The sequence below is a fragment of the Lepisosteus oculatus genome, chromosome 24 (assembly GCF_040954835.1).
Source record: "Lepisosteus oculatus isolate fLepOcu1 chromosome 24, fLepOcu1.hap2, whole genome shotgun sequence".
Lineage (NCBI taxonomy): Eukaryota > Metazoa > Chordata > Actinopteri > Semionotiformes > Lepisosteidae > Lepisosteus > Lepisosteus oculatus.
The window spans coordinates 13,026,826-13,040,491 of NC_090719.1; the positions used below are offsets into that span (position 1 = coordinate 13,026,826).

General features: G+C 45.5%; 1 protein-coding gene across 5 annotated transcripts in view; it reads left to right on the forward strand.

Moving 5' to 3' along the window:
- Nucleotides 1-13,666, forward strand: part of scai (suppressor of cancer cell invasion) — a 50,393-nt gene that overhangs the window by 16,527 nt on the left and 20,200 nt on the right. For all 5 annotated transcript variants that reach the window (XM_069183212.1, XM_069183210.1, XM_069183213.1 and 2 more), the window contains 3 exons: nt 1,159-1,290; nt 10,472-10,567; nt 13,399-13,485. In XM_069183212.1, the coding sequence (XP_069039313.1) occupies nt 1,184-1,290; nt 10,472-10,567; nt 13,399-13,485 (290 nt within the window). In that variant the 5' untranslated portion in view covers nt 1,159-1,183. The remainder of the gene's footprint in view (nt 1-1,158; nt 1,291-10,471; nt 10,568-13,398; nt 13,486-13,666) is intronic.

Below are 13,666 nucleotides of genomic sequence, written 5' to 3' on the forward strand. Positions count from 1 at the left end.
AAATAAGAAATCATAATGAGGTAGGTGGTGTAGGTGTGATCCAAGGGGCATGGCCAAATGTGTTCCACAATCGCACTGCTTGTGGACAGAAGCTATTGAAGAATCTAGTGGTAAGTGTCCGTATGCTCTAGGATCTCTTGCCTGAGGGCAGTGGGGTGAAGAGCTCATGCCCGGGGTGGTGACTGTCCTCTGTGATGGCCAGAATTCTTCCACGGCAGCGGTCCTCATAGAGCTGTTTAGTCTCGGTGAGACCACAGCCGATGATCTTCTGGGCCACATTGACCATTCTCTGCAGTGCCCTTCTTTCTCGAGAAGAGGTGTTGCCATACCACACGGTGATCCCGTTGGTGAGGAGTTCCCATAGCTGCGGTGTAGCTATGCCAGTACTGTTTTGGCACTGTGAAATGGCATGGATGCCCCGTGAATTGAGTCAGTACATGAAGCCACGTCTTTTTTTTTGCTCCGGAGCGTCGGCCCCACAAACGCACGACGGGCCTTCCCCAGCCCCAAACCCTGCAAAGGAGAAAATTCTCCTGTTCCACCAGAGGTATAAAGCTCTCAAGGTTATCCTCTCCAGCCACTGAGTATATGAAGGCACCAGCTGGTGGGACATGCTCTTGAAGCACCCTGGTTAATGTTCAGTGTCAGCTTAGTCGCAAGCAGGTTTCAGGGACAAACAGTTCCTGGATGTGTTCTGTCGCTTCCTCTTTGAAAGTGCAGTATATGCTGCCTGTAACTTTTGCGGTGTGCTTTCGCGAGCACGCGTGTTCGTGTGTCTGACTTTGTTTTTGTACGTGTGTGTACAGTGGGTATTGACAAAAGAACTATTACAAAAAAGAAGAGGCCGTTCAGCCCATCTCTAGCCTGTTAGCTTATTGGTTCATCCAAGCTGTTTCTTGAAAGAAGTCAAGGGATCAGGTTCAGCTACATGGCCGGCTAGGTTGTTCCATCCTCCCACAACCCTGGGTGTAAAGAGCATTCCGTTAGGAGAAAAAAGCTCTTTTCAGCAAGCATTGGGTCTGAAAGAGAGCTGAAGGCAGTTCATTGTTCACTTGCTGTAAAGTGTACCAGTGCTGGCCTCGGTTCATTCCTGCTTTTTGCCGAGAGTGTTTCCAAGCGCGTTGTAAACCTGTGCTTCGTTTGTGATGTCCCTCCCAGGAGTGAACTGTGAGCAGGAGGCGCCATGTCTGCTCCAGGTGCTGAGGATGACATCCCTCTCGGCGAGAGGAAGACCGTCACGGACTTCTGCTACCTGTTGGACAAGTCCAAGCAGCTCTTCAATGGACTGAGGTCAGTGCAGGAGCCTCCCTCTCTCTGGAAGTCCTTTTTCTTCCTGTAGGCTGTTAACGCTCCGTTTTGAACTTCAGGTGCTGCTAGGTGGAGTTACGCAGGCTGGAATGAGCTACCACGGGTTGTTTTCCTAGTGTAACTCAATTCCTGTTGCGCATGACTACTGTTAAAGTGGTCATTGTCATTGTCAGCTCTTAAAAAAGCCTATTTTAACCCTGAGTTAATGAATGAGCTTCAGAACTGCCCTCCTTCAGGTGTTTTAGCTGAAATATAGCCAGTCGGTCTTAAGCAGAAGGAGGAACACTGAGTCACTGTGGAAGTTGTCTGCCAGTGTCGTGACCCACCCTTGTCTGTTCATGTGGCCTGTGCCACAGTGTTCACACAGTGTTTTATTCTTGTATTCCCTTAATAGTTGAAATAGTTCTGGGTTTTAGCTAACCTGCAGGGCTGGCATTTCAGATTCATTGAGCCCAAAGGACCACACTTTCTAGACTCATATTATACAGAAATATTATGTATCCAGTCTGGATCAGAAGCTGAATTCTCTTTACATTAACTTGCTGAATAGCTTTTGTCTCCCTTTTATCTCTAAACATGTGCTTGTAATAAAACATGCAGATTTCCAGCAATTTGAAAGCCAGTGAAGCATAGAATGGAGCCATCACCAAGGTTTATCTTTTGCTTTGCCTTCTCTAATAAAAGGCATGCTGGCCACCATCCAGAGTACAACAATTGCTGTGCACTGTCTTCATATACAATACCTTTTAATTTTGGGATACATCAGATACATCAGGTCTCTGTGGTTTGCAGGGCAGCAAACACACAGCGACTGAAACTGGAATTCTGTAGCAAATATCACCAGTTTCTTTCTACAGCACTTAAATAAATGGCGTGAAACGTGCTCTTTTGCGGAAAGAAAAATTAAGATGAATTAATAGATTTGAATGTTTTTGGCAGTGGATCGAGGTGTGAGGCAATGAAAACTAACAGTTGGCAAATGCACATTTGCATAGTTTCCAGCATTCCTCACAAACTGGGAAAAATACTTCACTGCGTAAAGCTGCTTAATTTGTGCAATCAGTGCTCTCACGCAGTGAGAGCCCACATGAGTGATGCTCATCAGTGGAAATGTCTCGACTAATTGTTAATTATTTTTCCTGCAGCGGTGCTTGTCTTTTAGCGCTGGCATTATCATTAAAGGGCAGCACGGTGGCACCATTGCTTTTATAGCATTGCCGCTTCGCAGTGCTGGGGCCCTGGGTTCAGTTCCGGATTTGGGGTGCTGTCTGTGTGGAGTCTGCGTGTTCTCCTGTGTTCTCTTGGGATTCCTCCAGCTGCTCCCGTTCCCTCCCACAGTGCAAAGGCACGCTAGTAGGTAAATTGATTCCTGGGAAACTTGGCTCCGGTGTGAGTATCTGTATTTTTAGTTGGGTGAAGGTATGTTTTTCCTCTTATGAGGGGTTCCTACCAGTTTGGACATGGCCCTTTTTAAAAAACGTTTCCCCTCCCTCGAAGAGGTCCCCTACTTAGACCAGCATGGCAGGCCCTGATTTATATTACCTTGTTGTTTGGCAAAAAGTCCCTGCTCTCTCCTGTGAAACACGTCGAGCTGTATTTCAGTGTCCCTTGGTGCCTGGGGTGCATTAGAGTTAATCAGCCATTTTTAGTGGGTGCCTATTTTTAGCTGAGGCATGTCGGTTGCTTCAGGCAGCACTTTCCTGCACTTTTGCTCTCTGCTCTGACAAGCAGCCAGGCCAGGAGTCCGTGGAGTAATGTAATGGGTTTTCTTTTTGTGCACGACTCGCTGGGTCGTTGGTGTTCCCACGAAGGATGGACGTTTTAGGTCTTCAACCTTAGCTCCCATTACTGCGCCGTTTTGGAGTGTGGCGCCATCCATAGAAGCAAAAGACACGCTTTGAGCGCCGGGATCATGAGCAGGTGGAGCTCGAAACCGGGGCGAGTTTATAGCATAGGCACCATCGGTTCTGAGTGTGCTCAAGCACCGCCAATAGTTCTGAACCCATTCTTGTTAAAGAAGGGATTTACGTTTCATATATGTGGGAGGATTGTGTCCAGACAATGCTTAATACGTCTTGTTCCAGACTCCACCACTGCTTGGATAACCAGAAACTTTAATTCCTGACCCATTATACAGTGGTGACAACCTGGACTGGACCTGGACTGGCGCATGTCGGTTCAACATTTAAAAACTGTGGCGTGCCCTTAGAGGTATAGATTCAAAGCGCAGCAGATAGGCCAGACTCGTTAGTGCGTTAAGGTAAGTTGCAGAACCTAAAGAGGCAGCTGGAGTTGACACATCCCCTGGCGACGCTGCTCAATCTTCCTGAGCCTCTGCAGCTGTAGTGAATCAGGACCTCATTGTGCTCGCACAGGGGTTGTCCCCAAGCACGCCTGCTCTTCTGTGTGTGTGTGTGTGTGTGTGTGTGTGTGGAGGGGGGGGCTTCATCGTCTAACCAGCTGAGCAGCGTCTTGTCAGCTTGGCTGGGCAAATCAAATCAAGCCTTTTCATTGCTTCTGCCAGGCTGATCTTGTCACAGGTTGTTTCTGAATCACACGTTCACAGTCCTTCATTCAGCTCAGGGCGACTTTCACAAAAATGCCCTGTGTCACAGTGGGTTTTTTTTGGGTAGGAACGTTCAATGCAAACTGAACACAATTGAATGCCAAGTGATCTATCATTTTGCTATATCCGTGTGATTAGTGGCTGAAGGATTATGTGCCCGAGCAGAGTAAAACACACAGTGACTACAGTCTTCACAGTGGTGTTTCTTCACACATTATTCAAAAGCCTGCCCACTGTAGTAACCATGTTAAGGTGGAAGGGGTACATCATAATTGAGTTTAAGAAGTTTCAATTTGTGTCACTTGAAAAGTAATACTGTGTAACGTCATTAAAGTTTTAGAGACTCCAGATATTTTTAATGAATGAACCAAATCTTTCTGCGGACCAGCAAACTCAATTACAGGCTTAATTTACTCAGACTAAGAAACATAGACCCGTCTTCTGTTTCTGCAAAATAAAAAATAAAAAGTTCCATTTATTTTTTCCATCCTGTTGTGATGTAATCTGCAATTTTCATTCATCTTCTTTCACTATGGCTATACGTGTCCTGCAGAGGAGCTGTGGAGGTGAGGATCACTTTGTGTCTGTAGTGTGTGCTATCAGTGAGGTTCTGATTGTGATTTCACCTACCGTAGATGTCATGTAGAATCCCTGTTTCCCTTTCTTGGAACTGGAACTAATTGTTATTAATGGGAGCCTCTGCAGCAGTAGCATAAGCTGCATTCTGTAATCACAGTTTATCAATTAACATAGCATTGTTCCCAATTTACACAGCACGATGCTTCCAAAGTGGCAAAGATAGTCACAGCTCAGTGTGCCTCTGTAACCGAGTGTTAAAAACCAGACCGAATGTGTGATGATAAATGAATGTCATTGTGTCAGGAGTGAAAACAAGCTTTTTTCAGATAACTGTTTTCAACTGTGACCCACTGGGGCTGTTCGGAGTGTGATGGAGTCTCTCCAGGTGCTCTACATGGTGACATAACCCACACTTCAGAAGGCAGCTCTGGGTCTCTGAGCACTTCAAAGCTCATGTTAATGAAGCTCGGTGGTCAAGAGGCAGAGATTGCACAGTTTCCTGCCAGCGATCTCTAAAGCAGCCTCCCCAGACTGCTACCGAAACCCAGCCTCCACCTATCAGCCTGAGGCTCTTTATATCCTCAAACAGCACACGTCACACCCATGTGTACTTTTGAGCCTGTCACCAGTTTAATTAGCTGATATTGCAGGCCAGCCTGCTACACTCAGTGGGTTGGATCGAAAGCCAGCGCCAGCTTCTGTTGCTGTGAGTGGCTTTTGCTGTCCGTCTTTTAGACCAGTGACCAGGCTGATAACACTCGCAGGCTTGTTTTCTTCGCTTTGACCGATTTTGGTTTTTTATTTCTAGTGGGGGGGTGAGGGGTAGTCCAGCGGTGACGTTGAGGGCCGGCATGTGTTCGGGGGAGATACCGCCTCACCGCCACCCCAGCTAGTGCCAGGACACAAGGTTTTCTTATCGTAACTCTCCCCTGGTGTTTGGAGAGGCGGCTGGCACTCTTAGAGTCTGTGTTCTTCTGAAGTGGAGCTCTGTTCGGTTTAGCCCGAGAGAATCAGTGGGACTGGGTGCCCCCCTTGCCCAGCGCCTGAGGTCAGAAAGCTTCCAGGAAGGCCTGTAATCAGTGCAGCAGCACTGTTCTTTCCTGCCTTCACTGACTAAAGCAGCTGCCAGGGCTCTCTGATGCCCAGCTCCTCTCTCTAAGGTCTTGGATCTTGGGTGGGCCCACAGACTCTTCTTCACTGATGTTAAAGGTGTCCAAGTCACTCAGTGGACAATCTACTGTTGTCTCGCATTCCATACCAGCTGCTCACAGGCTCAGCAGATTACAACACCAAACCAAAAGTCCTGCATCTCTTCCTCGACACTTCTACACTGCCTGCGTTTCGGAGAGCAGGAGGTGACGTGACCTTTGTAAGTCGGTCAGTGCACTAAGCCCCGTTTACATATACAAACTTCAGAATAAGCTCAGAGGGTAACTTCTCATTCTTGCAAGTTGACGGAGACCTAGACTTTCAGTCTTTGTGGACGGTGCTGTTGTTCAAGGAGACTTCAATCCACTATTCGATGCCGCAATACCAAGTACGTTACTGTCCCTTCCTTCTGCCTCTGAATAGTTTTGAATATTTGCACTTGGCTAAAATGAACGTGATGCTTGGAAGTTGATGATAAATAACGGGGTAGAAGATGTTGCATTTTTGACTTGCATATAGAAAATAAAGTTAATAAAGCAGACTTTGTTTTGGGCCGTCACGCATCTTCTCAAATGTGTACTGTCGTCCTCCAGCGCTTTTCCCCTCTCAAGCCCAACAGCGCCAACAGCGGAATCGAGAGTTGCATTAAGGACTGAGGCAACACTCACTGATAACACTTGCGGCTTGCAGGCACCTTAGCTTGTGCAGCAGTCCAAACACATCCCGATAGACTTAACCCCCCACCCCAGCCGAAGAAATGATTCTGAACTACGCTACATAGTCAGTATTCAGTGCTCTAGGAGTGAGAGAGCCAAGTAAACCAGAAAAATAATGAACATTGAAGGTGCCAGTGATAAGGTTGCCTTAAAGAAGGAAAAAAAACACATTGTTTTTCACCTCATGCAGTAGAAATGGATGGATTTAATTGAGATGAAGGTCCATGGTATTTTCATTTGGATGTGTCGGTTGCACTTCATCAACCCGGAACGTGGGTTTCAGCTCAGTGCCTTCCCGTGTTTCTGAGCACTAATACACACAGAGCTGCCGTTGTCTAAACGGGCCAAATCGGCCTGCTTAGCCTTTTAATTTTCGAGGCAGGTGGCCGTCTGGGGGGCTGTCATCTTTTGTCTGCTGTCGCCCTGAAAAACAGCACATAGGGATGGTAGAAAGTGTCGTTTCTGAACGGCAGTGGGGGTCGGCGCTCGTCGACATGATCAAACGAAGCGGAGGGGAACAGGGGAGAAGTGGGACAAAGTGGAACCAGACAGCCGCTGCTGAGGATCGTGGGTGGCAGGCTGTCTTTGCCACCGGGAGATAAGTGCCGTGTTGCGCGACCTGATAAGATTTATCCCTCCTCACCTAGATGCCCTTGGCAGCTGTAAAAGGCAAGGTCGTTTGGAAGATGGGGCAGTCATCAGGCAGGATTTAATTTCATTCCACACACCATTAATTTCTCATCTCCTCTGACAGGATTAATACCTGCAAGATATATGCAGTGACAGACTAAAAAAAGACTGAAGCGATAAATTAAGGAAATATCCAGTCTACTTTGTCTCTCAGTTAGTAAAGCTGATTTATGCTGTCCTGTGTCTTATTTATTTTTTGTTGCAGTTTAATGTCGAGAGACGTCTCTGGCTGCTGTGCTGCAGCAGGTCCAGGACTGTTTTTAGCTTTTGAAAACGACATAAAGTTGCTAAAACAGCCCGTTACGATTTATTGTCTTTCGGACGAGATTTACCGTCCTGTGAAAAAGGTGTCTTGATGTTTTAAAAGGAGCTCGTACAGCTGTGCGAGACCACGTTTTGCCATTATATGGCATAATCTGTAAGGTGACAAAACATTCAAATTTCTGCAAAAAAATATTTATTTCTGCATACAAGTGAATGAAGTTAGTCCCTTCTTATATGCTTTGTAATCCTCTGGGATGAGAAATGCTACATAGATACTAGGAATTATTTTATTTTTAAATGAATATGGGTACATAGGCGCGACTGGCCAATATGCAGTGTATAAGCGGTGTTTGATAGCTTGTACCAGATATCTACAAGCGAGCCGTCTGCTGTCGATTTAATGCTATTTTTGAATCATCTGTTTTATTCTGAAATGAGTAGCTACTTCCAGCCGACTCGCACAGTTCCTGAGGGTCTTATGTTGCCTCATTCACAGGGGGTAGGCTTTTGCCAGCCTATACACACCGGCACTAGACTGCAGTAAATAGATGACATAGTCCACAGGAGACCATAGTCCACAGGAGACCATTAAGAGAAACCATGAGCGTGTGCCACATTATTAATGTTTTAGTATTGTTGTGTTAGGCATGTTTATGAAGTCTGAGCTGGAGGCTAGGTTGTAGAGTGTAGATTTTTCACGATTCTGTTGGGCCGGCTGTAAGTACAAGTGCCCCACTGAATGGGAGCCCCAGTTGTACTGGTGCCCTGTTACACAGCTGGGCTAGAATGACAGTGAAGCACTATTTGCTAGGGTACAGCAGAGGTGACTCCAGCAGGTATATGAAATCACAGCCCTGCAGCAGGAGTCCAGGGCCCTGTGCACGGCCGTACACTGCCTCCAGATTTGAAATGGTCCAGAAGACATGGCTGTCTGGAGGAGTGGTTTCAGTTCTGAGCTCAGAACTGCAGGTTTGCAAGTTGTGAGCAGGACACTGCTCTCATAGCCTTCAGCAAGGATACTTCACTCAAATGCCCGGATACTCAAATACACACATGCAGGTTGCTTTGGATGAAAGCAGCAGTTGCGTAATTAATCAGCTGGGTTGTTTTTACTGGAGATTGGTCAAACACAGTTCAGATGTGGTCAGTACATGGTAAGGCAGTGGCAGAAGACTTTGCACCCCACTCTTTCTTGCTAGTGATGTGTGTTGTGTTGTTGCTGCGCAGTCAGATTCTCCAGATTACAGCATCTTCCATGCCCATCGAAATGGATTAAAATTCAATAAAAATGTCGTGCTTTTCCAGATGTTAGGACCTGCCAGTAAGTGCATGATCGTTTGTGAATGTTGAGTGATATTTTAGAACTGTGATTTAAAAAACGAGCAGTTTCTTAAGAGTTTAGAATCGAGTTACATGTTCATTCAAAGTAAAGGAGAAGAGCTCCTTTCCGGCTTCACAACGCCATTCGAATGGAGAGATGATTGCATGATCAGTAAATCCTGTCGCTGTTCGAGCTGAAGGGCTGTCACGGTGTATTTGTATTCTGTCAACGTGAGATTGTCCGAATCAGTCGAGGCCAAGCTGAGATGGGAGGAACAGCAGGAAAATAGTGAGAAGATATTCCTTCTTATAGCCATGAATAGGAACTCAAACGACCAGTAATTGACATCAGTTCATCCCACACTGGTAGCTAGTGCAGAATATGCTATCTGATGCCTTTGTACAGCCCCCTCCAAAGCGATTGACTGCACAGTGAATGTTACCCAGAGTGCTTAGCCTGGGTGCAGGATGTAAGGTCAGGGTGAACAGAGGGGGATTGTGGGCCAGGTTGGCCTCAGGAGCTGCTCTCGGAGGCACGCCGAGATTGGAGGGTGGCAAAGACTGCTGCATGTCGTACACTGATGCTCGCTGCCCCAGATGCGTAGTCATGGTAACACACAGCTGATAAAAAATGAAGCTTGGTGATGTTAAGTCCAACACTCCTGGTACTGGATTTAAGGCTCCTTTAGTGTTCAGAAACGTTCCAAAGGTAGTTTTGGTGTTTTTTTTTTTTAAAGGGTCTTCACTAAAAAGCCTGAGGGGTGCTTTTAAATTGTGGCATAATAGTTATCATTGAATAATTTAACAGCTGCATAAGCATTTATTTTTGATTATTCCGTTAGATTTGCCCGTCTAAACCTCTCCCTGGGATAATCGACTTATATCTTCACCCTGTTTGTGTTGTCAGGGTCTCCAGTAAAGACTAAGATGGCAGCACTGGAGTAAGACCACAGTAACACTTCTCATCGAAAAGATCGACAGAGCAGTAGTTCATTCACTTGTGATGAGGGGATAATTGTTCTACAACTGTTGAAGATTTAAAGGGCTCATGTTCAAAGTATAGGATGTATAACTGGGTAGAAATGTGCAATTCTATAGGAGTAAATGAGAACTGTGGTGGGACTATACATGGAAGGAGGAAAAAATAAATTCCTGTCTTTTTCTTGAAAATCACACTGTTATCACTGGAGACATTTTTTTCCAATTCAGGATCTTCAAATAGATCACTCCCCCTTTTTGGATCTTCAGTTGTGTCTGTCAGTGACCCCTGTACCCCACCCACGTGGGCAGAATGAGGCGGTGCGGACAGGCTCTCTGAGCCGTCCAATCACTGAGTCTGGTTTGGCCTGATGCCATGCAAGTCACAGGTATCACTCTCTCACTGGCAGCGGAGAGACCACTGACTCTCCATTCCCAGCTTTGCCCCTGGTGACGCTGAGCCAATTGCGCGCTGCTATCTGCCGAGTCCCGGTCACAGTGACTGGCGTGACCCGGGGCTCAGATGTGTGTGGGTCTCAGAACTGTGCTCAAAGCCAACACACTGACAGGTGGAGACAGATGTTTAAGGTGTCTTTGTCAGCTTTTTTTCCCCCTTGATCCTGAAGTTCAAAACGGTTTATGAAACTTACAATGCATTTGTTAATCCTTAATCTGTTACTACCTAGACTGATGTTTTAGCGGCTGTCTGATTTCTATCACCACTATTCAACGCATCCCTTTCGAAAGTCAATTCTCAAGGACATCCCATCTCCATCCATTTCTGAATTGCATTATCCGATACAGTAAATCAAAAACAAAATATTCAGTAACGGTACGCTTGTTTTTTTTCCCCCCTATCCTTTTTGACTTTTAACAGCGGCTCTGCTTTCTCTTCCTCCAGGGATCTGCCACAGTACGGGCACAAGCAGTGGCAGTCGTACTTCGGGAGGACCTTCGACGTGTACACCAAACTCTGGAAGTTCCAGCAGCAGCACAGGTACATCCCATTCTGCACCGGGGCAGTGCCTGCATCACAGCTCGGGACAGTCCTCATTCTGCACCCCTCTCAGGCGAAGCACAGGAGTGTTAGAAATATGCAGAACAATTAAAACAGTAGGAAGAACACGTGTCTTCCCTCTTGAACCTCATCGTAGGGCCGACAGCGCACAGGAGATTCTGTACAGAGAAAAAGAAGACAGCAGATAATTCTGTAGGGGTGACTGAGTTAAATGATGCTCCTGCTTCGTTCTTTGTAGCTGTCTCTGAAGTTTTTCAATAAACCAGTGTAAGCTCTAAGGTCTTATTGTGGCACACAGCTCACATGCGCCGACACTCTGTGGGAACACGAGATAAAGGGGATTCCACTGTCTCAGAATGCAAAAAGGGCATATTGAAGTCAAATACACATTTGATCAAAAGTGATGTGGCACCAGCTGCTCTTTTGGTTAGTCGTAACGCAGTGAAATGAGGATCTTGCCCTCCTTCCAGCAGCGGTGCTACTGCTTTGCAGTCTGTTCTGAACAGATCTCAGCTGCTAGGCAAGGCTGGGCCTGGTCGGTCCTGGATCAGAAACCATTTCTCTGCTGTTTGTGGACCAGTAGGGGGTGATCTTCCCTGTGGACAAGAATTGACAAAAACTGCAGTATGGTCACCAGGGACATGGTGGTATACTATAGGAGGTGCTGTCCTTTGGATAAGAGATTAAAATGAGATTCTGACTGCTTGGTCATTAAAGACCAAGGCATCCAAGGGGTCGTATGTGCATGATATTAGATGTGTGTACTGGAGTACTAGTACTGAATCCCACTCTGGGCTTGTAGAATTGAAACCTTAATTCAGTTGGTGAAACCTTTTCACACTTCTCCACTAATGTGCTGTGTGGTAGGGGAATGTTTTGGAACAAAAACTGTATATAAATGTAATCAATCATTCTTATCATTCTTTATTTCAACTATTAGGTCCAACTCTTTCTTTAAGGATCAAAGAGGATCTTCTTTTCTGCATAGTTGAGCAGATATCTCCTGGTCCTTAAAACCCTGTGCATAAAGATGACCTGATGTTTTCAGTCCTAGGTCCACATGCCCTTCAGTTCTTTTGTGTGAATGCACTGATTTGCACAAAAATCGCCAACTTACTGCTGTTTCTGAACTTCTGCACAACAGTTCATCTGGGGACAGTACATCTAACTCAAGCGGAGATTTTCAGGTCATAATGTACAGTACAAACCGAAGACAAATTGATAGATAGGAGGGAAAAATACTCTAAATACTTATAGACTGATTTTATATGACAGGAGATGTGGTAAAAGGATCTCTTTAAAGCTTATGTTAATGAACTTTCTTTTGAAAGAAACACAGTAGTTTATGTCAAGCAAACTGTGTGTGAAATGTTAATGGAGAACTGACATATTTTTAGATTCTATTTTTTTTTTAACACTAAAATTATATAACCCATGCAGGAGACTTAAATAGATAGATGAATAATAAATAAATAATGTGCAGGAAGACCTGTCAGATATATTTAGTCCTGCACTGTGAGTATGGAAGGTCATTAATAGTCAGAAAAAAGTGTTTCTTTCTAAATTTAGATCTGCTGAATGGTCCTGCACCTAAAAGAATATGAGTATAAAGTTTCAGACCTGAACTTCAGGGTAGTTAATAGCTTTTGGTTGCTGTGAATTTCCATTTCTGTGTCTGACAATCTGCCATATTGCATCTAGTACCTATATCAGAGTTTCGTGTCCTTCATGTCTTTGAAAAAATAGACTGTAATATCAGAAGTCATTAGGTAAGTGACGCAGGAACTTTAATAATTATATGATGAGAAGCTAAACATGATGGATGCAAACCAATATGTTTAGACAGTTAAAAAAAAAGCCTGCAAAAATGCAGAATGGACTTATGGAACTATACCAAAAAGCATTTCAGTGAGTGAAAGAGTGCACCAAGGCTACCTGGTGTAGGTTGATGAATGGGTTGTATTTTGCAGACAGTGAGTCAGCATTGCACCACACTCAAAAGCTAACACAGGACTGAGGGTATTCTGTATGTGTGAAGGGACAAGAGGCTCTGACAGGTCGGTGATGGAAAAGTATGTCCGCGGGTCTGTACTCTCCCTGTGAGTTGATAACTGGCATTAGAGAAATTCTCTACACTACAGGAACTTCCAGGTGCAAGATTTATAGTGCGCGAGATGAGGCTCAAGCCTTTCTCCTGAATTTTAGGTTGTAACTTCATTCAGCACTGTGGTAAAAGTTGATGTGGACCGTTCTGGAAACACAAAGATTTCTTGTATTGTATCTGTAGTTATAGATGTTAATCTTCATACTAAATACTGTACATTGACGTTGAACTAAAGTGTTCAGTGCTAAACTGCCTCCGAGAGCCCCAATAAACGCTTAACCTAGCCCAGAGGATAAGGAAATGGAAACTCCTGAGGGTTTTCCTGCTGTGGGCCCACAGAAATAAAGAGAGTAGCCTGCCATCCCACCCACAAGCAGTTTCTGGGAAGAGTGGTCAGTGTTTTTGTCGTGAAAGATGGCCGCAAAGTTGGCAAGTAATCTGTGACGATGGGGGTAAATTTGATGTCACAGATCGCAGACAGTACCAGGTGTGCTCTCCTACTCCTGATAGCCTGCGCGTGAGACTGATAGAGCTGGGACTGAAGATCTCACTAATTCATTATGCGCTTTTTTCCTCAACACATTACGGGCTGGGATAGCGAACTGGAGTTAGGGGGGGGCGCCACAACCAGCACTGGCTGGCCAGCGTGGAATTAAAGTCCAGGGCCGACTCGGAGCACTGTCACAGCTCTTCTGTGTCTGAACAGGCAGGTGCTGGATAACCGGTATGGCCTGAAGAGATGGCAGATCGGGGAAGTGGCTTCCAAAATCGGACAGCTGTACTATCACTACTAGTAAGTCACAGCACCGAAGCCAGGCGGCAGCTGAATCACCTTATCAGAACAGCAGATCCTCCAGTCCAGGGACACAGACATGCTGTAATAAGGAAACATGGTGCTTTTGTTGCCATATGGTCCAGTCTGGCCTGTCACTACCACATTGGGTAATAGCACATAGAGTTCTGTGCATCTGTAG